We start from the raw sequence: 24547 nt of genomic DNA, 5'->3' as shown, positions 1-24547 counted from the left end.
GGTTGCACTCCAGAGTCCATAGAGGAGTGGCGGCGCCTCTGACCATCACAGCCGCGTCTCCCGGTCAGGGTTGCAGTCCAGTGTCCGCAGGAGCTGCTCGCAGTGCGGCGTGTGGTTCTCCTCCTTCCTGAGGCACTCGGTCTCTGCGCCGCCATTGGTCAGCGCTGCCTGCTGCTCCTCGCGACGCACGTGCCGCCTCAGCAGCACGAAGCCCAGGATGCACAGGAAGAAGGAGACGGTCCGCAAACCCAGCGTCAGGCCCAGATACACTATCCTGAAACAGAAAGAACATCAGCGTCAGGCCCAGATACACTATCCTGAAACAGAAAGAACATCAGCGTCAGGCCCAGATACACTATCCTGAAACAGAAAGAACATCAGAGAGAGACAAAGAGAGTGAGAGAGGAGAGGACGAATTGACTTATGCCTGAGACCCAGAGCCAAGATCATTGTTTCATTGTTCGGTTGGATGGTTTGCTATGAGATTGCTAGTGTGAGGATAACAACATGCAGCCTAATGCAGCCGAGACAGAGGAAAGCGAATACCCTCACATTACACTAATTAGAGCAAGATGTCTCTTCAAAAAAACTTTAAAAACACAGTAACGAACATATGTTTTGGGATGATTATGTGCAACTATATAATTACGATGATAAGCATTCTAAGAACATGAATATAATATGCAAGATTAACAACAATGTATAAACTTCATATGATCCAGCCTTTCACCTTTGCGGCCCATGCCATGGGAGATGCTAACATAGGTCATGGCTTCATATAGAATTCAAACAGAGCTATGATTTTCCAGGAAGTTCTTTATTAATTCAAACCACAAGGCTTTCATAAATATTTAACCCAAAGATTAAGATTGCATTGCACAATATTGGTGTAGCCAGCGAACAACTTCATAACGAATGGTGCCGCTGTGTGCCTGGGACTACTGGCATGTCTTGTGAATGCACGAGTCAAAAGAACAGCACAGGAAACTGAATCCATCCATGATGATATTCAGCACTAGTATGATGTTGTTCTTGCATATGCTTCCTCCTTATCTTGGTTATTCTTTCTTGGTTATTCTACACAACCATATTTTCAAGCTCATTAAAAAAAAAGAAAAAAAAAACATTGGTGGAATAGGAAACGTGTAGATGTATAGATTTGCTGAGCATATGCTGATTGGTCTGGGGGCTTGTAAAGGTCATGGGAGTTTGAGAACCTCCTTTGAATGTATTAGAATGTGATAAAACATGATCATTCTTTGGCATTAAAAGTGAAACAATACATTTATTTGAATCATTTTCATATTTTATCAGCCTTTGACTGTGCTGGAACTGGTAACATACTGTAACTGCCTGGACTTGAAAGTGCAGTAGTTACAAATCTTATTGTAAATAATGTCCATAACTGACATGCTGCGCCAGCAGCCACACTCAGGTGTTGTAATATCCTGAGCAAAACCTTTCCTCTTATCATCAGTCACACCATGACACATGTTCCTAGAATGCCAGAGCAAAACAAACATGGATGGAAAAGGACAGCTCTTATCAGTCCCAGCTCTAGCTTGTTCAGTCTCTCCATGAACCTGTTGTCTTTCTTAGCGCTCTCCATCTCTCTCTTCTTTTTTGCCTCTATCACGCTTTCTCAGGAGAGAAATAGAGAGATAGAGAGAGAAACGGATGGCCCTCACACGGTGACAGGTGTTAAGTGTACCTGTAGGCTATTGTGTTGTATATTCGGCATGTGTACCTTTAGGCTGTCATGTTGTATATTCGTCACGTGTACCTGTAGGCTATTGTGTTGCATATTCGGCATGTGTACCTGTAGGCTATTGTGTTGTATATTCGGCATGTGTACCTGTAGGCTATTGTGTTGTATGTTCGGCATGTGTACCTGTAGGCTATTGTGTTGTATATTCGGCATGTGTACCTGTAGGCTATTGTGTTTTATATTCGGCATGTGTACCTGTAGGCTATTGTGTTGTATATTCGGCATGTGTACCTGTAGGCTATTGTGTTGTATATTCGGCATGTGTACCTGTAGGCTGTGGTGTTGTATATTCGGCATGCTCCACGGCCCCCACATCGTTTCTGTCCCCACTTCAGGCAGGTGGTGTCAATAATGGCGCCAAAATAGATGGGGGCAGGTATTCCAGCTGCACAGGTCAAAAGACAACACATGCAAAGGTAAGGAGAAGTCCCCCATTTCAACCCATTGCATTAGAGACTTCACAGGGGAGAATGGAGGCTGCCCAAGCCAGGAGATGCACTCAAGTGACAATGATGATATATGTATGCATGAGTGTATTCCCTGCATTTATTTATGCATGATTGTATGCAATTCTGCATGCATGGATGGAGGCATGCAACAATGCCACTACAACGGGCATTGTACATACCTCGGTGGTTAAATTTAGTGTAGCTTTGGGCAGAGTCAATTCGAAGCATGAGGTAATGCTTCTAAAGCCTGATGAAATGGCACACTTTGAATGGCTCGAGGTGCCAATCACCGATTGACTGGTTGACGAGACTTACCGAGGGTCCGAGTGGCGAGCGTGTAGATCCCCAACGCCAGAGACTTCAGCTGCGGCTTAATGCACCTACCGGGAGCAGAGCACAGACAGACCGTAATAACCATAAGCATTATTTAAGCATTGCATAAGCATTGCATAACTCTTATGTAATCATCGCTGGAGAAAAGTGGGACAAGCATACCATGGTCGCTAAGGTGCATGTTCTACTTTTCTACTCATTAAAGGGAGGGAGGGAACGCATAGGATTCACTTGATCGCATGATCATGGGAGCGGTCAGAAAGGGAAACAAATGGACCTTGGTGACATGTCCAGTCGTCTCCGCGCAGACTCACCTGATGAGCAGCACATAGCCAGGGGTTCCCCCCAGGGAAATGATGAAGGAAGTGATGACGGACAGGCCTAGGAAGTAGGGGAAGATGCTGTCACAGCTGCTACGGTGGGGGCAGTGGCCCAAAATGGCTGTCAGGTTGCCGTTCTGGGCACCCGGTCCGGCGGTGCCGATGCATCTGCAGTGTTCAAACACCTGTAGACAAAGAGATACTGCATCAGGATACTGAGAGATATTGCCAATTATACAACAGTTAGGTCCGGTCGAACGATTTAGCAATATCTGATTGGACGAGACGCGTTCTATCAGTGGTGATATTAACCGATATCACCACTGGTGACTCTTCACAGCTAATAATCACTCCGCGACGTTGATTCTTCGCTTTGATTTAACTAGAGACGGCATTCCATGTTCTTTGACTTAGCAGTTGCATAGCAACCACAAGCGTTCTGAGCTAGGCCTACTTCGCATAGCGGAGGAACTGGGCTAAATAAAACGATGGCAAATAATAATTATCCTTCCTAAAAATGCACTCGGGTATGTTTTTTTTGTTGGCAATGGAACTGTTGTATAAAAGCATTAGCGCACTCGTGGTCGTGGTGTTGTTGGCCAATATCGCCACAGCTGTAGTTACCTCCGGCACTCAGCCTTCGGCTTCGTGCCTGCGGCGAACCACAGCCGTGGCGATATTGGCCAACAACACCACTCCCACTCGTGCGATAATGCTTAAATAGGATAGACCAACACAACCAAAGGGACAAAGCATGCTATGACACTTATATTTCTACACATTCCATGCTATAACACCTGTGTATATGCCACGCTATGTCCACGCCATGCTATGTCCATGCCATGCTACAAGACGTGTGTCCACGCCATGTATAACACTTGTACACGCCATGATAAAACATTTGTGTCCACGCTACATGATATAACACTTGTGTCCTCGCCATGATATAACACTTGTGTATACACCATGCTACAACACTTGTGTCACTTGTGTATACGCCATGATATAACACTTGTGTCCTCGCCATGATATAACACTTGTGTCCTTGCCATGATATAACACTTGTACACACTATGCGATAACATGCCATGCTATAACGCTGATGTTATGGTGAGTCAGGATTGTGATCTACTGAAGCGTCAGTTTATTTAATAAACAGTGTTGCACGATCTACTAGAAGAAGAAGGAAATCTGACCGTCTCCTTCCCAGATCCGTTGGAGGCTGTGCAGCCGGCCAGACAGGGGCTGACATACGTGATGCCGTCTACTCCACACACGGGGTCCCAGTCCTTTCCGGAGCACATGCACGCCGAGTTGCAGTTGTTGAACAGAAACCTCTCGTTGTAAGACAAGACATCCTCACTTTGTGTGGGTACCAATGGTGTAAAGAAAACAGCATAAAATATACACAAAAGACTTGTTATTTATGTGTCCTTCAGGTCAACGTATATATCTGAAGGCCCCCTATCATGGCAGAAACAGAATTATGATATGTGAATTTGATGTATATAACCTGACAGCTCACAGTTCAAATCTGGTAACTCATACTTATCTAGTTATTCATTTAGCTAAGCCAAGCGACTCCAATATGTTAATTATATTACAAGGGCCAGTCGCCCCAGAGCACCTCGGGGATAAGTGCATTGGGGTTAAGGGTACTGTACACCACTGGTCTGGCTGCTGCACGCTAGTCCAGCTCTTTAGACACTGCGCTACCACCGTGTGCATGACCTACCCTGAGTATGACAGCGTTATGCCCGCCACCTTGGCGTTCTCACAGCCCATGGCGAAGAAGAACAGCGAGAGGAAGTAGCCCAGCAACGAGGTCCCGAAGGCGAACTTGGCGGCGGCCAGGATGCCGAACTTGAACTTCTTCATGATGACGCCCCCCAGGAACATTCCCAGGGCCACGGCGGGGATGTTGATGATGCCTGCGGCACACAGCACACGGACGCAGAGGCTGCATGTTAACATGCTGAACAGGGGGAGGATCAGCCTCCACCAAAAACACAGGCAGAGCTTGGACTGCACGCTGGCAACGCGGCCGTCCGTGCTGCAGGGTGGGATCAAAGAGGGAATTCTCCTGTTCATATCAAAGTAACATCATCCATTTTTCATCTGAAGTGGTCACGTCAAGGGGCATGAGGATTTCTTTTGATGGTTGAAAGGACAGAGGATCCAAAATAGATACGCCTGTGCCAAACACACACACACACACACACCACTCTAGAAAGGGGGAGGGATTGCTCATCAGCGCATCTCAACGTCAACAGCTCGTTTTAATATGAAACCTTTTATCAGGCCTGTGCCATTAATTCATCTCATTTCCCTATTCTTTTTCATGTGTCACACTCTAATTGCAGCCGACTCACTTTTCCGGAGCCCCTTGACGACCGATGAGAGAAGGGGAAAGAAAAATGCAAGTCGGCATTAAAACAATTTCACTTTGACAGGCTAATGGACGTCTCCCGAGGCCAGAGTGGCAACTCGAGGCCAGAGAGCGAAACGTGGTCACGCTAGAGCCACGGCACCTACCCATCAGCAAGTTGGCTTTGGAGGCCGACTGTCCGTAATGCTGCTCGATGTATTTGGGCTTGTACGTGACCATGCCAATCAGCGAGTTGAACTGGATGACGGTCACACAAAGATACGTCAAATACACAGGGTTACTAAGCAGGCTCTTCAAAGTAGGGAGGAATTCTAAAAAAAATAAAAGACAAAAAAAGCAGACATTATTCTGGTCCATTGGCACAAGCGCAGATGGATGATTATAAAACTATCATTATTACACCATAACAAATCCGGTGATTATCATTACGGTTAAGGAATGTGCAGGACCGTGTGAGTCGACCAGACACGTGCAGCTGCCGTACCTTTGGCCATATCGTGGAAGTTGGCGAGCTCGTCTGGCATGTACTTGTGCTTGATGATGGGGACATCCTTCAGGAAGCTGGCCTGCTCCAGGGGGCTGTCGTCATCGTGCTGGTCCGACGGGGGCGGCAGCGCCCGGGGCAGGAACCAGAAGGGCACGGCCGAGGCCAGGGTGATGACCCCCGCGATCAGGTAGCCCAGCCACCAGGCACCCACCCAACGCGCATCGCTTGGGGTGATGGTGATGCTGTCTGTGGGGGGAGGATGGGAGTGAACAGGGTGGATGTGTATGTGTGTGTGTGTGTGTGTGTGTGTGTGTGTGTGAGTGTGTGCGTGTGTGTGTGTGTGTGTGTGTGGGAGGATGGGGGTGGATTTGGTGATAGGAATAAGGGAGGACGTCCTTGAGCTTGTGTATTGTATGGTATGCTCTTTAAGATTCTGCACACAAGTGTGTGTGTAAACAGCGTTGAGCATGTATGCACGCACGCAATCGCACTCACATACAGTACAACTCATTAATGCCAATATTAATAGATTATGTACAGCCAATGATAGAGACAAGACTTCTGAAAGAACATGCTCTACAAAACCAGCCATGGTTGCCCATGCTCTGTAACTCACCCATGTCAACAAATCCCACATCCACATATATTTTAGCACAGAGAGATCCCAGCAGGTATCCAAACACTGGACCAATGATGGCTATAGAGCTCCCCAGTCCCGCCCCTCCTCCGAGAGAGGTGCTAGTCCGGAAGTAAAATTCTCATTCATTTCTCCCATTGACTTCTGGAAAAATTCGGATATAAAGAGTTTTAGACCATGCCTTAGGCTAACCAGCTACGATGTGACTCATAAGCATATAACTTATAATTTCGAGTGAAAAAATGAACAGAAAATGTAAAAAAAGCGAAAGGTACAAGACTGTGTACATATCTTAAATTCCGAGATAGAGAACTCAAATCCCAGGATGCTTTGCAAACGTACACACATTTCCAACATTTGCAGCCTAAAGATAGTTTAACATGGTTCCATATTAATCTGAGAAAAGAAGATGATTACTTCCTACCGTTTCCATTGAGTAAATTCAACCTTCAAGATGAGAAAACCGTTATTTTTCGGAAGACCACACATCGGTCCTGATCAGCCCTGCAGCCATTTTAAGTTTTGAAGTTCCAGCGAGACGAAGCTGGACGATAGGCGCGGGAAAAGCTGAGTACAGTTTGTTTGGCATTGCCATGGCAACGGCGATCTCTACCAATCAAAGGCTCTGCTTTCACCAGTTTTACACGTTAGGGTGTCGGGTAGTGTAGTACTCTCTCGTTAAATCGTGAATAAAGCATTGTTTTCTCAAAACAAGGTTGATGCCCCCATTAACTTTTGACATCTATATGAGCAGGTATAATCGCTTAGTCACATCGTAGCTGGTTTTAAGTCTACCATGGACGGTTACGATGTTATGGCTTATTCTCCAATTGTCAATGGAGAAATTGTATTGGATTTTTACTTCCGGACTAGGCTGTGGGCGGGACTGGGGAGCTCTATAGTCTGCACACAACCTGAAATGACCGCAAGTTAAGCCTTGAACCTTGGCCAAATGGCATAATAATAATAATAATAATAATAATAATAATAATAATAAGAAAAAGCTCAAAGTAATGGGATTGTTCCCTTCACTGTACCGATATAGAGGGCTGTGTTGTCAGCGTGGGCGTAGTCGTCGATGTAGGAGATGCCCAGTGGTTGCACGGGGGTCTCGCCGATGCCCCGCAGTACGTTCCCCAGGAGGACGTACACCCACATGGAGAGGCTGGACTCCCTCTCACAGCCTGGAGGTATGGTGGACAAAATAACATACTACTAGTATCAGCAGGGGCAGTGTCTGAAATAGCACCACTGTGGATTTTTTTTACAACAACTATGATGATAATGTCTTCTTAACAGCAAATCAGCAAAAATCAACTGAGTGCTGTTCTGTGCAAAATACTGCAGAACCTGCGATTTAGTTCTGAAATTCATTCGTGCGACTGAGAGGTTCATGGTGCAGGCCTCCGAGATAGTATTTTTGCTGATGTGAAGATGGAAGGTTTTCTTACACTTCTGCACCACAAATATATTGTTCAGGTGGAAAGTACAGTAACCGATGGCAATGTCATTCCAAGGGGGAAAAGATGTGGCTGTGTAAGTAGCGTTCTCTTACCAACAGAGGGCAGTACTGAGGGACTGCTGCCTGTGTGAATGGGCTCAGGTGTGCTTGCTGGACAGTATCCTGAGCGGTAACTTGAGGTATTCATGGCTGGTCTTACGGATGTCTGAAACTTGTAGCTGTGTACAAAACACATGCAGTATATATTACTACTGGGTTGGAGTGTACAGTATTGGTGCTACCATATGATGCACACTCAACCTATTTAGACAAACACAATGACATTCTGTTATCTGAGTCCCTGAGATATGTGGCAAAAAAATATATTTGTCAAGTTTCCGGTGTGCATCTAAAACTTTTTATGTGCGCAACAGGAATTTAGGACAACATTTTTTGTTGGTGTACAGATAGTCCTGTGTGCTCACCAGTAACTTTCATGTGCACACCAGAAACGTTCACATGCTGATTATAATGTTTTGTGGGGTTTTTTGCATGTCCTATTAGGGGCTAAACAAAGGTCCAAAGAAATGAAATAAGGAGAATGGAGAATATGACACTGCTGAAGCATGTTGTTGGCTTAAAATCAATTGGGTGCTTCCGTCATGCTGAATGGGTATTCCCAATTGCGTCCACATGAGGAAAAACAGTGGACAAAGACCAAAAGTGGGGGTTAAATACAAGACCTGTCTGTTTAAAAGACATTTGGGAGGCATTCATCTGGGTTTGTTTTGACTCTCAGTCCAACAAACTTGGACCCTAAGGCCACATTGTGGATTAGCACTGCTATAGTCTGTGGCTTTACTGATATGGGTCATGACCAGCTTCAAACCAAACACTTACATGTACATAGTGTTTTCATGCCTGTGTTCATAGTGTGTTCTGTGGCTTACAAATGACTACAAAGAACAGCATGATCAGATCAAGAATCTGAAACTAAATACATTCATACATAATATACACTTTTAGAAACATTATGAAAACATGTGGTTCAGTTTATGGAATAATTATAATGGGATATATTGAAGGGGGGGGGGGGGTGGCAAGCATGTCAGGACTTATTTCTGTGTCTAGTGCCTGGAGGAGAAGCTGCTAATTTAATAATGTGACATTAAGCCAGAGAGGGTTAAAGCGGAGCGAGAGGCGCAAACGTTCAACCATTTCCGCGTTCTGTTATCGCAAAGGGGAGGGGGGGGCGAAATCCGACAGACCTAGAAAGTGCCGTTACATTTGAACTGAACTGCTTGCCGATCGATATCCCACTATGACGTCTTTCCTTAAGCAGACAGGAACTGTTCGAATTTTGCTTCCATAGAGATGCATTATGTTGCTCTATCTTGTCAGTAATGAAGGATCTTTGATTAAGCCCATTCTTACCGGCCAATGATAAAATGAGGCATAGCAATCAGGAACGTTCCCAGTGACATAAGGAGACAGCCAGTAGAGATGATCTTTGGGCGGTGAAGCTTGGCCCCAAAGTAACTCACAAAGGCAATCACTAGCAGGTTACCTGCAAAAGACACGTAAAGGATAGAGGGAAAGGATCCAGCATTTAAATAAATACATAAAACTACTCAACAGCATCTATGTGTGTGTGTGTGTGTGTGTGTGGTTTTGTCTGCTAATACCGATGAAGGATGTTTTGTCACTTCAAGCCAATCGGTATTTAGGTTTTCCTAGAATGCCTCAATGTCCCTTTCTGCCTACATCTCTGACACCCTGTTTCACTCACCGCCCTCTCCTTAGTGCAGTCATATGAGACGCTCCAATTCCCTAAGACATGTAACGCTTCTGATGAAAGTGCCTTGGTGACGTGTGTTTGCCTAAATCCCCTTTAGGTGTTGAAGGACAGCCCACACTCTTTTTTTTTTAAAGTCCACCCAGAGACATACCCTTTATGATATGAAGGAATATTCTGCCCCCCAATTTACCCTGATATGTGCAAAGACATGAAGACTTCAATACAGCTGCCTAAACATTAAATAGCTTTAACATCAGCTATAAGGACCATTTCATGGTACTTAAAAATAAATAAATAAATATCATGAAATGCATGAATAAATAACAACAACAAAATCCCACAACAAAAAACTGCAGAGCCAGGGGGTACCCTAAGCTCTGGGGGAGCTGATCCATGTGACAGTGTCTGTGGTACCCATCCAACTGCAGGGCAGGATTTGATCATGACAGAAGAACAATGGCAAAAGAGAGAACTTTGTAACTGTACCCTTGGCACATCCCAGTGTTTCTTAGCTATGGGAACTGCTTCATTGTAAGAGATGGATTTCCTTTAGTAACCCATGAGTCTGGTCCTGTCTCAGACTCTACTGCGTCACTGTGGTGTGTGCACGGAACAGGCACACTCACCTATCTCAAAGCTGCCATCGATGACGCCGATCAAATAACTGGGAATGTCAAATCTTCTTTCCAACTGAGTAATTGTGCTCTTCATATAGCTTCCAGATAACGCCTTGGCAAAGTATGCAAAGGACAAGGCCATGAGGAATATCTGTGGAGACAAAGAGGGGTCCCGGTCAAATGGACAGAACCAGACCAATATGCACTCAAATGGTCATCCTGAGCGTCCACTACTAGATGGCTGCAACTCCACCAACTTCTGAGAGTGGACACAGAGAAAATGTCATAAGAAATTAATCAGATGGTGTGTTGCAGTATGTAAAAGAAGTGTATTTGGTATTGGAATACTAAGGTATAGCTATAGTTCTAGATACATGTATAAAACTTTGCGTTGTGCCTAGCACAACACCAACCCTCATGAGCTGTTTTAAAATCAATGTAAGCTTGGGGCTTATTGCTTAAATGAATTCAAATTAATTGAGAAACACCCACAGAAAGGCAGACAGGTTTCATGAATGAAGGTGATTAATGAAGGAAAGAAAGAAAGAAAGAATGAATGAATGAATGAATGAAGGAAGGAAGGAATAAATGGAGAGTCATGGATGGCAGGCTGGTTAAATATGTAGCCTCCTGTCCTATCTCTCTCTTCTCCTCTCCTCCCATCTCTTCTCCTCTCCAGCCCTCCCCTCTCCTCTCCCCTCTCTCCCTCTCTTCCTCCCCTCTCCTCTCCTCTCCTCTCCTCTCCTCTCATCTCCTCTGCTCTACTGGATGTGGTATTGGCACAGAGGGGCTTAGGGGCCAGACAATCCTGCGCTGCTGTTGCTGACACGTCCCTGTAGCAAATGGCCGGTGACTTGGGCCTGGTAATTGGAAACAGGTGATCATCAGCCTCTCTCTGTCTGTGGTGGCCGGCTGGGTCTGAGGGGAACAAAAATAACCCGCGCAAGGAGATGGGCATCGCTGTCAGCGCAGCGGCCAAGAGAGTAGCACACAGGAGAGGGACATGAGAGATGAGGGAATGGAGAGAGAGAGAGAGAGAGAGAGAGAGAGAAGGATAGCGAGAAGAGAGATGGAGCGTGTGTAATAGAGAGAAGCTGCACAAAGGCACTCGATGATGGAGCTTAGCGTTGCTATATTTAATTGGATTTTATATTAAAAAAAAGCAGGCACGTCAAAAGGAAATCTTTCCAGTTTGCAGAGGATGCTTTTTTCATGCCACCTGTACAGCTTTGCTGTCATGAGTATTAAAGACAAGACTTGGGTACCTCTGAATGAGCTTAAAACAAATGTAAGTGTTCAGATGGATATTAAAAATACTTTTTCCCTTTATGGATACCAGGCCTTGCCATACAGTAAAGGAACACAATGTAGTTTAGTTTGTATTACCTTAAAATATCTTCAAACTTATTTTGCTGCCACACTGTCTTACAATACTGACTATGGAGTCTGACATTGCTCATGCGTGCCTTGAATGCCTTGCACTATGTAACGTTGTTGATATTGCACTAGGTAACGTTGTTGGAGTTGCACTAAGTAGTGTTGTTGATACTGCATACGTTGTTGATATTGCACTAGGTAACGTTGTTGGAGTTGCACTAAGTAGTGTTGTTGATACTGCATAGGTAACATTGTTGGAGTTGCACTAAATAACGTTGTTAGTGTTGCAATAACGTTGTTGATACTGCACTAAGTAACGTTATTGATACAGCACTAGGGAACGTTGTTGATATTGCACTAGGTAACGTTGCTGGAGTTGCACTAGGTAACATTGTTGATACTGCACTAACATTGTTGGTGTTCCACTAAGTAATGTTGTTAATATTGCACTAGGTAACGTTGCTGGCGTTGCACTAAGTAATGTTGTTGATACTGCACCAGGTAACATTGTTGGAGTTGCACTAAATAACGTTGTTAGCGTTGCAATAGGTAACGTTGTTGATACTGCACTAGGGAACGTTGTTGATATTGCACTAGGTAACGTTGCTGGCGTTGCACTAGGTAACGTTGTTGGTGATGCTCTAGGTAACATTGTAAGTGTTGTACTAGGTAATGTTGGTACGAGCATGACCCTTTCAGACAATATTACACTAACACTAATTAACAAATAATCAACATGAGCGCTAAAGTACAAAACTGACAAAACAAGGATTGTTCTACAAAACTCCTATATTGTTCTTATAGTGTTATGTAAAACTCAATATCTAATCAGATCTAAATCATGACAAATAGACCCCAGAAAAGTCACAGGATATGACTGTTTGTAAGGACAAGGCTGGCTAAATGAAAGTCAAGCCGCAGGTCTTATTCAGAGCTGTCACCTGTGAGGGGGGGCCCGGGTAAAGCACTGCTCTTGTCTTCAATGCATGCCAGACAAATGGATTAGCAGCGTGATTCAGCGCCTGCTCTGTTATTAAAATAATTTCCATCACTCTTGGAGCTGCACTTTTCGACGCCCAGCATCACTTTTAATGTTAGGTGTGCCAGTTTGCCAAGACACACACACACACAGACACACAAAGCTGTATCGCAGGGAGCTGAACCTTTTAGCTCACTCCAAGGAATCAGTGCGACACTTTTGCATCATTAATACCTGTTCCACGTCAACATCCATTTCACTTTGAGTGTGATGGAGAGGCTGCTTATTTAACACTTTCTCACAACCACAGAGCGGAGGTGTCAGTGGGTGCACCTGCACTGTGTTCTGTTCATGTCTTTGAATGTGCACAGTAGGATCTGCATCTGTGTGTGTGTGTGTGTGTGTGTGTGTGTGTGTGTGTGTGTGTTAGTGTGAGTGTGAGTGTGAGTGTGAGTGTGAGAGAGAGAGCACACAGTGACTGCCAGACTCCTGAACAGGTTGGGTGGCCTAGATTCGTATTCTCTTTCATTCTCCCTCACGTTTGCTGTGTCACCATGGTTATTTTCAAAGCATCAATTTCAGATCAGGCTCAAGCTGACGCTGGCTTTGTTAGAGACTGGATGATGTCAGACACACTTCTAGCCCGCTTTGTCAAGTCCTTTCGTTTCAAATAAATAGGATCACATTTTTCAAAATAAAGGTCTCTTTTGAGCAAAACATATTGTAAATTTTGTTTGACATTGATCTACTCCATCTCTCAGAAATGTGGCGTGGTGACCTTAAAGAGGAACTATGCAGGATTGGCGATTTCATCTCTGGTTTCGGTTTCGTTTTTCGTTTTCGCTCGTTTTATGCTTGCATATTTCTCTGCAGAGCTTCCCCGACAGCTTTAGCGTGTATATTTATACATATATAGGCTATATATAAATATAGAAATTGCAAGCGTGGTTCTTCTTGTTCCTTACACGTCTCAGACTTCCAGATGTAAACAAGGAGCGATCGTCTCCTGCAGAAACTGCAAGGTTGCAATAGCGGATAGGGACACTGGGGGCGGGAGGAAATATTACTGTTTTCGATGAAACTGGTCAGTCAAGCAAAACAACGATTTCTGAGCGATTGTATGACTATGAAAAAGTTGCATAGGGTCTCTTTAAAATCACTCCCAATCCCACACAACTACAAATTTATGATGAAGTACACATACACTTCATGTAAACATGCATGCATTGTTCATGGTCAACATGGTCAACGCCATGAATCCAATTTCCTGTTGAAATAATAAATCTAGAGCTACTTCCTTATAGAAACCCTTGAATAAAAGACCAATGCTATGATTTATTAGCCTGTCACAGGTCATTCCAAACTGAGTACTACGTCTTGTTTCCCAGTGTAGACGAATACGACCAGCGCCCAGTTCCTGCTCCTGTTCATTTGTCTGGATGCTTCCCTGCTTGGGCAGAAGAATGCCAGCCTTGTCTGCCACTGGTGCCAGCCTTGGTGGCCCAGCGGCGTTTAAGTGGGTCAGCGGAACGCTGCGGACACTCTTGTCATTTCCCACGGTTGGCGTGCCACTTCCGCTTGCTGCCAGTCCAGGGGCTCCCTGCTCTGCTGCTAATCGGGCTTACACAGCACCGATGAGTGAGAGCCATCCGTCCAGATCAGTCTTCCTCTCCCCACACCACCCCACCCAACACGACCCCCTCCCCTCCTCTCTCCACACCACACCACACCACCCCACCCAACACGACCCCCTCCCCTCCTCTCTCCACACCACCCCACCCAACACGACCCCCTCCCCTCCTCTCTCCACACCACCCCACCCAACACGACCCCCTCCCCTCCTCTCTCCACACCACCCCACCCCACCCAACACAACTCCCTCCCCTCCTCTCTCCACACCACACCACCCCACACAACACAACCCCCTCCCCTCCTCTTTCCACCTCTCCCCACCCTACACCTCCCCTCTCCACCTCACTCCATCCCCCCTCCCCCCCCCAGCCGATCTAGCCGCAGGCGATGGAGCCCAGAGACTTTTATGGAGGTATGCCCCTGGAACTCTGGAGTCTCAGCCCGTCAGTTACCCTGCAGATCAATACTCGGTGCACACACAGCCTGGCCTGCTATGATGTGATATGTGATATGCTACATTTATAATGGGATGCAAAATAAAAACAATGCCAGCTGTCTTACATAGACAAACTATTCCCAAACTGTACCAACCCACCCCTTCCCCCCCTCCCCACCCCCCGCCAAGCCTTTTGGCAGTGTGGATATTATCTTTGGAGCTATGAATTCATTGTGATTCAATGTTATGCAATGGCATTGGATCCGCTGATCATAGCGATCCTAAGCATAGGACACAGCGAACGGCTCTATTCCATGTTGATCATCACACATGGGGAGATGGAGAGCAGGCGCGGAAGCAGAGCAGTCTAAACCGGAGGCTGTGTTGTTTTGGCCTGGAGGTGTTGTGATGAGTCTCCTGACACTGGGGATTCGTGAATGTCAAGCGCATAATTACACCCCGCCCACACACACACACGCACGCACACACACACACACACACACACACACACACACACACACACACACACACACACACACACACACACCACCACCAACACCATTACCCCCCGCAGTATCTAGCCGACTGCTGAGGAGAGACCTCTCCAGGCTCCAGCTGCCGACTGATTCGAGTAGCCCCTTAAGGAGCCACAGGCCAAGGCAAGGCAAAGATGATGGTTAGTCCAGCTGACCAGCAAGACAAGTCAACACCAGGGGCAACTCATGCATTCATTAATGTATATTTTCTTATTATTATCTTATTTGAACATCTCTTGTTCCATGCATTGTTTCTGTAATCTCGGCTTCATTGAAAATGAGGGCTACCCTCAATGACTCTCCGAGAATAAATAAAGGTTGAATGAATTTTCCATGCAGGACACACAAGAGACTGCTAAAGATCAGCAGGTGTTTTTGTGACATGATGTGGCATGATAACGAGAACATTCCCAACACTGGAAGAGGCCCTTCAACTCTAGCATGGTTTTCCATTCATAACAGTAAACCCCTCCAGCAACAGCTTGATAAAGAACACAAACTATATCCATACTCATCATGCTCATACTGCCCATTTCTGTTGAAACAGAGCTGCATACTCACTGAGTTGAGTCATGATACAGACCTCTGATAGTGTGAATATGAATTCAATACAAAAGCAAGTCATGCTTTTTTCCTTATTTCTTCACAGAACGAACAGGGAAAACTAAAATACATTTCAGGATAAACTGCACTAGTAGCGGCAAAATATGTATCAGCTTGCCTCAAAAGAAGAGATTCAACCTCAAACCAGTGAGGCCACCCGACTCTTCAGAAAAAAAAGAAAAAAAGTTGTTTGTATTTGCCTGTCATCCTTTTATTTAATTCTTTGGGATATTATTTCTTTTTTATACTTTAGCTTCGTTTCATTTTTCCCTTTCATTATTTATCTTCATCATCATCATCATCATCATAATAATCAAGTCATTACTATTATTAACACTACCACTACTGATATTACTTATTTTACTATTTGTAATGCGTTGCCAAAACTGTACACTGCACAGTCATGCCAATAAAGCACACTGACCTGAACACTGATTTCCTCCTAGATATCTCCTGAATAGCCTGTACAGAGTAGCAATCTCTGAATTTCCTTCAATTCACCTTAGAATGAACTTGACCAGGAGCTTTAGTGCATAACACTTTGCGCCAACTTTGCATTGCTTAATAATAGGCTACTCAGTTATGTGTTGTCCTCAAGCAAAATGGAGATTGCACTTGGGCCAGTAAGACCGACTCATAAATCCACGATTTTTGAATTAGCCTTAGTCTACTCTAAGCAGCTTGTTTACTGCTGTTTAATCCAGCAAGGGAGGGGGCAAACAAACAAACAAACCCTTTCTGAACTCAATGTTGGTCCTTTCTCTGGGCAGTCCCAACATGTAAAAGACGTGTTTATTCATGGTCAAAGTCCAGAGACTGTGCATGAAAATAAATGTATACTTGGCTTGCTGTGCTTACCTGAGACCAAACACATTTCTTTTATAATCCACTTTAAAATGTATTTCAACCACTCCCTACCTCATAGAGTGTGCTGCTTTTTAAATGGCACTATACCTTGAGGTTAACAGAAATCTCTTCTCTGCAAATCATTTGCTGTTTGTGGTCTCCGGGCTCCCCATAAGTTGCCTTAATCATTAGGTGCCTCTCATGTAAAGTGTATACGTCCTCCCCCGCTCCTCGGGCCTCGATCCTCACTGATCTACATAAAGAAAGATAGACGAAGGGATAGACTATCGTTGTTGCCGCCCCATCATTCTTTATGTAAATCAGTGAGGATCGAGGCCCGAGGAGCGAGGGAGGACGTATAAACTTTACATGAGAGGCACCTACAGTATTGGGTGGTCACAGCGCCCCCAATCATCTTGGAGTAAATATGCTGAGCTTTAACTGGGCCAAGGTTCATTCTTTATTCTCATTAAAAATTAGAGTAAAGTAGAGCCGCATTTTTCATGATTCCACAACATGTTCATGTCATCAAAAGCTAAACTCGACTGTCAGCATAAACCCACTCTCAGCACGGCACGACTATGTCAACATACTTAATGCAGAGGCAAACATTTGCTGCATGATAATCAACATGGCTGCTGGGAAAGCTTTTCCGTGACATTATATATTTGAAGTGTCAGTGCTGTATAGAGCTTTACACCTGGACTCGGGCCAAACAGCTATATGTGGTGAATCTTGAACATGCTGCTTGAAATCAACATAAACATTTGATTTCAAGCAAAAAAAAAACATCACAAAAAAAAAGTTAAACAATAAAAATAGCTAAACAGGCAAAGGTAAAAGACTGCGTACATATTCATTTTCAGAGGGACAAAAAAAAGACTTTTAGAAGACTATTCTCAGTTTTGTATAATGATGATGGGAAAACAGAGAGACAAAAGAATATACTCAATCAAACAATGACAAAAATGTAAAATATTTCATAGGCCCCAGTCGTGGCGCGACTGGCTGGGGCACCTGCACCGCACGCCGGCGACCCGGGTTCGATTCCCGCCCCGTGGTCCTTTCCGGATCCCACCCCTACTCTCTCTCCCACTCGCTTCCTGTCACTCTACACTGTCCTGTCACATTAAAGGCATAAAAAAGCCCAAAAAATATACTTTAAAAAAAAAAAATATTTCATGAATGAGATCCCCTGCATGAATTTTGTCCCCTGCAATAAACTATCACCACTTCAAAACATTCACAAGGTCAGTCCTTGAGACTCACATGACTCCTCTATTGCTCTAACACAGGTGGATTCGCCCCATATGTGCCATGCCGCCATATGGTCTGATGGTACCTTCAAGACATTTCCCTCAACTGCAAACTGCTCCTGTCCCACTTTCCTCATTCTTCTAGTTTAGCTTTCGATTCACTCTGTGACTAAAAGGGTTTCCATGCATCAAGCTACCCAAGACTTTGCCCTAGGTACCGTTTTGATACACATACACACAGGCACACACTCTCTCTCAAATTCAATGTTCAATTCTCAAGTCTCTCTCTCTCTCTCTGTTTTCTCTCTCTCTAACACACACACAGACACGCACACACACACGCATACATATACAAATCCAAAAATTCTAAAAGGAAAGAGTTTACACAAAAGTTGGCAGGCAGTGACTTTCTGGATGAGCGATAGAGGGAGAGAGAAGGAGAGAAAGAGAGAAAGAAGGAGAGAGAGAGAGAGAGAGAGAGAGAGAGAGAGAGAGAGACGGTTCAGTGTCCTCCTGGGTCTCAATCCTCCAGGCCAGTCAGATGACTTTGAACATGAAAGTGCTTGATGGCCGCTGCCGTTTACTAATGCAGAACATCCCCCACATTCTCCACCTCTCTCCACAGGAATATGGTGGTATCACACACACACACACACACACACACACACACACACACACACACACACACACACACACACACACACACACACACACACACACACACACACACACACACACACACACACACACACACACACACACACACACAAACACACACACACACACACACAATGTGGTGAAGAAACTTCTGCTGCGTGTCCCAAAATGCTAGGTATGACCAGTTGGGTATGTCATGTCAGTTTGGCTATGTGATCTAGTATCTAACCTGGCAGCATCTGACATCAACAGCCATGTACATGCAAACGCCTGGGCGAAGGGATTTGTGAGCGTCTTCAACGTGTTAGAGTAATTGCCAAGCACCACATACTATGCGAAAGCTCTATTGCTCTCTCCATATCTCTCATGTTTCAGTGGGTAAAAATGGACGTAGCAGAGTAGCAGCTCTGTTGCAATGGGAGAAGGATGTACAGTATACTGTATGTCCTGCTAAGGCTTCCCTGAGACTCATTTGATGTTGTTATCATTGTTAGGTCTCCATCTAGGCCCCCCACTATGCTATGACCCATCTAGGCTGCTGTAGGTTTGCAGTGGTTTGACTGAATTATGAATGCAGTGAAAGGACCTGAGGCCTGACTGAGGAAGGACGGCATGGTGCTGTCTTTACTTGGTGTAAGAAGGGCAGAAAGAGTTTATGAACTGAGAAAGTGTTTTATGGGTTTATGTCAAATGGATATGGCCTATGTTTATGTCAAATGGATGTCAATTAGCCAATTGTGGACATAGTTTACATTAGCTTAATACTATCTTTTTTGTTTGTTTCATTAGGCCATTGATTGAATTGACATTATTGTTTTATTATCGATATTCTCCTTAATGTAGCCTTACCGTGTTATTGTTATTATATGATTGACTGAATTACTTATTGTTTATTTGCTATTCTTCTATATGTTCATTGTTTATTTGTATTATATTATTGCTTGAATTGATTGTTTATTGTTTATATTGCTATTCTCCCTACTGTAGATTGACCACCATTTTGAAATTGTTCACTGTTAAATGTAATTATTGTATTTGTTTAAATTATTATTATTTGAATGTCGCTTTGGACAAAGGCATCTGCTAATAGCATAACCATAACCATCTACATGCGCTGATACTTTGTTTTCTCCAACTTTCTTGACGTCTACTTTGTCATGTTGCTTTTTGGCTTTCTGGAGGTCTGCAGTAATCCTTCCCGGTTCCATTGCCATGTTTGGTTTCCCCCTGCCAGCTACCAGCCCTCCATCCCTGCAGAAAAAAAACAGCTTGATACCAGATTATGCTGGTAGCTGATTTTAGTGGTTTTAAGCTGGTCTTTGATGGTTTCATCCCAGCTCTTGTTGGTCTTTGCTGGTCTAGCTGGCTATCAACCAGGTCATGATAGTATGACCATCTTCTCAAGCCCATCATTCTGGGATGACCAGCAAAACCAGCTACGTGGAACCAGCAAAATCAGATAATATGATCAGCACATGCTGGTCAAATCAGCAAAATCATTAAAAATCCTGCAAAAAAACCATACCTTAAGCTGGTGTACCATCAAGCCGGTCAAATCAGCGAAATCAGCAAAACCATCAAAAATCCTGCAAAAATATACCTTGACCGTGCAGCTTGATTATCATAAGCTGGTCAAGCTGATTTTTCTCAGCACAGATGCCATAGACTTCTGAAGTTCGCTTACAAAAAAGCTGCCATCTTTGCCCAAATAAGGATATCCGGTATCTTGAGTTTATTTCTTTGAAAAAATAATGTGGGGATTTTGAATTATCACACCTGTTAAACTCTCGCGGCGACTAAGAAATCGGAAATGCAGACGTTTAGCTCTACACAGTTTTATTTTCTGCCTTAGAGTGGATATGATCTTCGGCACGTGAAGATGGCACAGATGGATTTGATCCTTGCTACCCCAAAGCTAACTTACAATGCAACTTGCCATAGGTAGTTAGCTTCAATTAACACCCGGATCTCCTTATATGGGCAAAGACTGGCTCCTTTTTGTAGGCAAACTTCATGGTGACTATGCTGAGAAGAGGGGGGGGGGGGGATTCTCAGTTATCACCTGACAAGAAACATCTTCTAACACTCATGTGGTGTTTCTAGGAATCTCCTGTTCTCTAACACTCATGTGGTGTTTCTATGACCCTCCTGTTCTCTTCCCACATACAAAACATTGTTTCTATGAACCTCCTGTTCTCTTCCCACAAGCAACTTCTCCTGACCTGGACTCTGCAGCCTTAATTCAACAGGACAGTGGAAAGAGGACAGGAGGTGAGTGGGAAAGCAATATCAGCACTGAGTTCGGAAGCCGCCTGGGCACTGACACATTACTGGAATGAGACGCCAGTTTTTGTTGTTCTTTTTTGGAAATTGATATCAAAATACTGTAACTTACTGTTATATTTTCTGTTCTTATAAAGGACTGTCAGGACATGGACATTGGACATTCAAAAAGGGTCTAAAGATGAATCTGTTACCTACCTTTACATCTAAGTAAATCACCTGCTTATATCTAAATTAATAATCTGTTCTCTTTATCTACATTGATAATTCTCCTTACAGTAACATCTTGTTATGTTTTTATTTAATTTATTGTTATCATTCTGTTAAATTCTATTTAGTCTATATGTGTGTGTGTGTGTGTGTGTGTGTGTGTGTGTCATGAGGTTGGAGGTCACAGAATCTCAATCCTCCGACCTGATGGGGCTCAGAGAACAGATGCTGGGTTTCGCTGTGATTCATAGATTACTAATTCACTGATTATGATTCATAGATTACTAATTCACTGATTGTGATTCATAGATAACTAATTCACTAAGTGTATTCACTAATTCAGTAGGCTAATTGTGATTCATAGATTACTAATTCACTAACTGTGATTCATAGATTACTAATTCATTCATTCTGATTTATATTGATTACTAATTCACTAACTGTGAATCATAGTGATTACTGATTCACTAACTGTGATTCATAGGGATTGCTAATTCCATAACCGTGATTCATAGTAATTACTAATTCACTAACCGTGATTCATAGTGATTACTAGTTCACTAACTGTAATTCATAGTGATTACTAATTCACTAATTGTGAGGGCCTGCAGTAGACTGACTGCTCCTGTTATTTCTGTGTCAACCTGGGGCAGATTGAAATAATTAAATTAGCTACCTTTTATCTTTTATGATACTTACAGTACTTTTATACCTTGCCATACTACTTGTGTGCTACTGAACTGAGACAAGAACATGAGCTGAACTGAAATATAGCTGACGGTGCTCTTCAGTGCACTGTAGAATAATACTATCTTGCATACTAATACTGCACAATATTTAGTAGTCCCTAAGGACAACAAATGGTCACAATAAAGATATGAAATACCCCAGTTTCCTCTCAAATTACCCACTGCCCAATCTGTTCATTAATCTGAATAAACCAAGATAATAAATGGCCAAGGTTTGACTTTTCCCTCCAAGTTATTTGTTTTGTGCAGAGGGGCGATACCAATTTGTGTTAGTCAAGTTTTGCAGCCCACAAAAGGAAACAATAATTTTAGAAATACACTGGCCAGACAGACGACCACTTGACTTGGCCTCAGCATCGTTATTGCTGTATGGTGCAAACAGTATGAGAGAATGCAGTGGGCTTTTAGCCAGATGTTCTGTGCACACTGTTAATAAAGCTTTCACCTATTCCATAATGAGAGACCATTCAACATAAGAGACACTGCCATTCAGTTACACCCACAGACTCTGCGTGTTGTCTGCTGCTGTAAATGGTTTGCCACAATCACTTAGACTTACAAAACAGTATTGAGTAAAACTGTTGATGGGTCATACAGTAAATACAGTTAACACAGGCAAATACAGTAGGTTCAATGGTGATTTCCTGCCAAATCTCTCAATGTCACATACAAGTAAGCTTCCATTAATCCAAAACCAACTGAGCCTAAGAGGTATAATACGACAGAGAGGTATTAATTATACGCCTGCAACAATCCTAATGATATTCAACAATACTTATCAGCAACAACAGCAACCACAACAACCACAACAACAACAACAACAAAGACGTGTTTGGGAACATGACACCGTGACTGTCAGACTGACCATTCACACAATCACCACAGTCTTCCGTTGATGTTTGAAAAACATTGGACACTCCTTAAGAGACTGTATAGTCCCCCAAGCTCTTGTCCAGCACTCAACTTCTTCAACTTCTTTGGACCTGCGTGGGCTATCACCTACTAGTGAACCTAACCGTCCAGCTGGAGGCATGTCTGCCAGCAACACACGGCCCACATTCCTTCCTAATCGAAGGCAGTATTTCTGTACTAACAAGTAAGTTCAGGGTTTGTTGCCTTATATTTTGCTACTTTTAGTGAGGAATATGAACTTTAAAATCCAAAAAGCCAGGGTTTGTAATCAAAAAATATATCTGAGGATATGTACGAGCTATCGGTCAGCCACCTAGGACGTAGAAATCGTTTGCCATCAATCACCCGCGAATCACCTCCCTTCTCAACGGCAAGCTGGTATAGTTGTCGCTGTTTCAGTAGCCTGTGTGACTGTAGGGTAAGCACAGCCAGTTTATCTTGCAACCTCTGCCTGCGCTGCGCCGGCAGTACAGTCTACTTGCTGTCCATCCATCCTTTCTTTATTTCCACTGCTTCTTCAGGTGCATTCTCTCTCCAGTAACACCTTTTCATGACAACCTGTCATGTTGGCCTAAACTTGGCTTTTCCTTCCAGGCTTCAATGCCATGACTGTAGATTACCTTACTCATGTGATATAATTTAGCCTTTACAGTATACCCACTAAAATGTCCAAATATTCCTTTTAAACGGTTGATGAGACTCAATCTTGGCTTCTGTCCACTTCATGTTCCCTCCTTAGTCTTAATCAGATTTATGCATACTGCTGCAGAATGTCCACCATTCAGTGCAAGTGTGCTACAGGTGTACCAGGGAGCTTGAGATCGTTGGTGCTTACAATAAGTCAACCTCAGCCGTCGGATTTTATACATGCGTATTTCTTCCTCAAACCTTTTAAGGGAACCTTTCCTTGAATATATATAAACCTGAAAAGCTTGCTCCAGTCTTTAGCCCTGGACTGGACAAATCATATGTATCTGCGTTCTCCGAGTCCGAGCCATGTGGTTTTCCTGTGACTCATGTTCCATTCCTGCTCAGGCTGATACTCTAGAGGCGTTTTTTTTTTCTTCTGCAATAAAGCCATTACTAGCAGACGAGATACTTTCAAGAGATTTTCAGACAAAGCAACAAATCGTGTGAATACATAATGAGAAAATATGATCAAGACGTATGACACTTAATTGCACCGGAAAAAGCATTACTTAAAAAAAAGTTTACCGAGACAGCCTTTATCTGCCTGTCACAGGAAAGACATGCTTTATACAATCTGGCACAAAGAGTCTGTCCCTGTGTGTTCCTAGAGCACACAGCGTACTCTTGACCACGTCAAGGAGATGTCGTAATGACGCACAAAAGCATCTCCGTCTCATTGTCTGCCACTGCTGTCAAAGACGAGAGGATCATCCGGACCACCTGTTTGTACCTGAGCGGAAGCCACAGAGCGGAGCCTGCACAGACAGACGTACCTTCAGGCTGGGACAGCAAGATGGCCGGGCCCTGGGGGACGAGGGGACACTTTCAGGAGCCCACCTCCCCTTGGCTGTGTCCATCCCGCACAGAGAGATACCGCTTTCCTTGGACACTACTTCTTTGATGAAATGCTTTGGCACGGAGGTGCACCTAGGAAATACACACACACACACACACACACACACACACGCACACACACACGCACACGCACACGCACACGCACACGCACACACAGACAAAGACACAGACATACACACACACACACACACACACACACACACACACACACACACACACACACACACGCGCACACACACACACGCACACACCAAGAAATGCAACAGGACAGAAGTGAAGATTTCTTC

The 24547-nt window shown here is 44.0% G+C and overlaps 1 protein-coding gene across 1 annotated transcript; it reads right to left on the bottom strand.

The window, feature by feature from the left end:
* Window positions 1-24251, bottom strand: LOC134094560 (solute carrier organic anion transporter family member 1C1-like). The gene is made up of 12 exons (XM_062548145.1): window positions 24179-24251; window positions 10249-10390; window positions 7421-7567; window positions 6363-6470; window positions 5744-5992; window positions 5406-5570; window positions 4606-4801; window positions 4067-4232; window positions 2865-3055; window positions 2533-2597; window positions 2036-2153; window positions 1-274 (listed from the first exon to the last, which is right to left on the bottom strand). The coding sequence occupies exons 2-12, from the start codon at window positions 10379-10381 to the stop codon at window positions 46-48; spliced, it is 1767 nt and encodes a 588-aa protein (XP_062404129.1). The 5' UTR covers window positions 10382-10390; window positions 24179-24251; the 3' UTR covers window positions 1-45.
* Window positions 24252-24547: the final 296 nt, after the last annotated feature.

The sequence above is a fragment of the Sardina pilchardus genome, chromosome 10 (genome assembly GCF_963854185.1).
Source record: "Sardina pilchardus chromosome 10, fSarPil1.1, whole genome shotgun sequence".
Taxonomy (NCBI): Eukaryota; Metazoa; Chordata; class Actinopteri; order Clupeiformes; family Clupeidae; genus Sardina; species Sardina pilchardus.
This window is presented reverse-complemented; position numbering and strand designations above follow the sequence as displayed.

Excerpts from the sequence above, each read along its gene's own strand:
- LOC134094560 (XM_062548145.1), bottom strand. The coding sequence starts at position 10,381 with ATGGCCTTGTCCTTTGCATACTTTGCCAAGGCGTTATCTGGAAGCTAT. Across the intron at positions 2,598-2,864 it reads GGCTATGTGCTGCTCATCAG|GTGCATTAAGCCGCAGCTGA; the intron begins GTGAGTCTGCGC and ends TGCTCCCGGTAG. Across the intron at positions 275-2,035 it reads TACAACACCACAGCCTACAG|GATAGTGTATCTGGGCCTGA; the intron begins GTACACATGCCG and ends TTTCTGTTTCAG.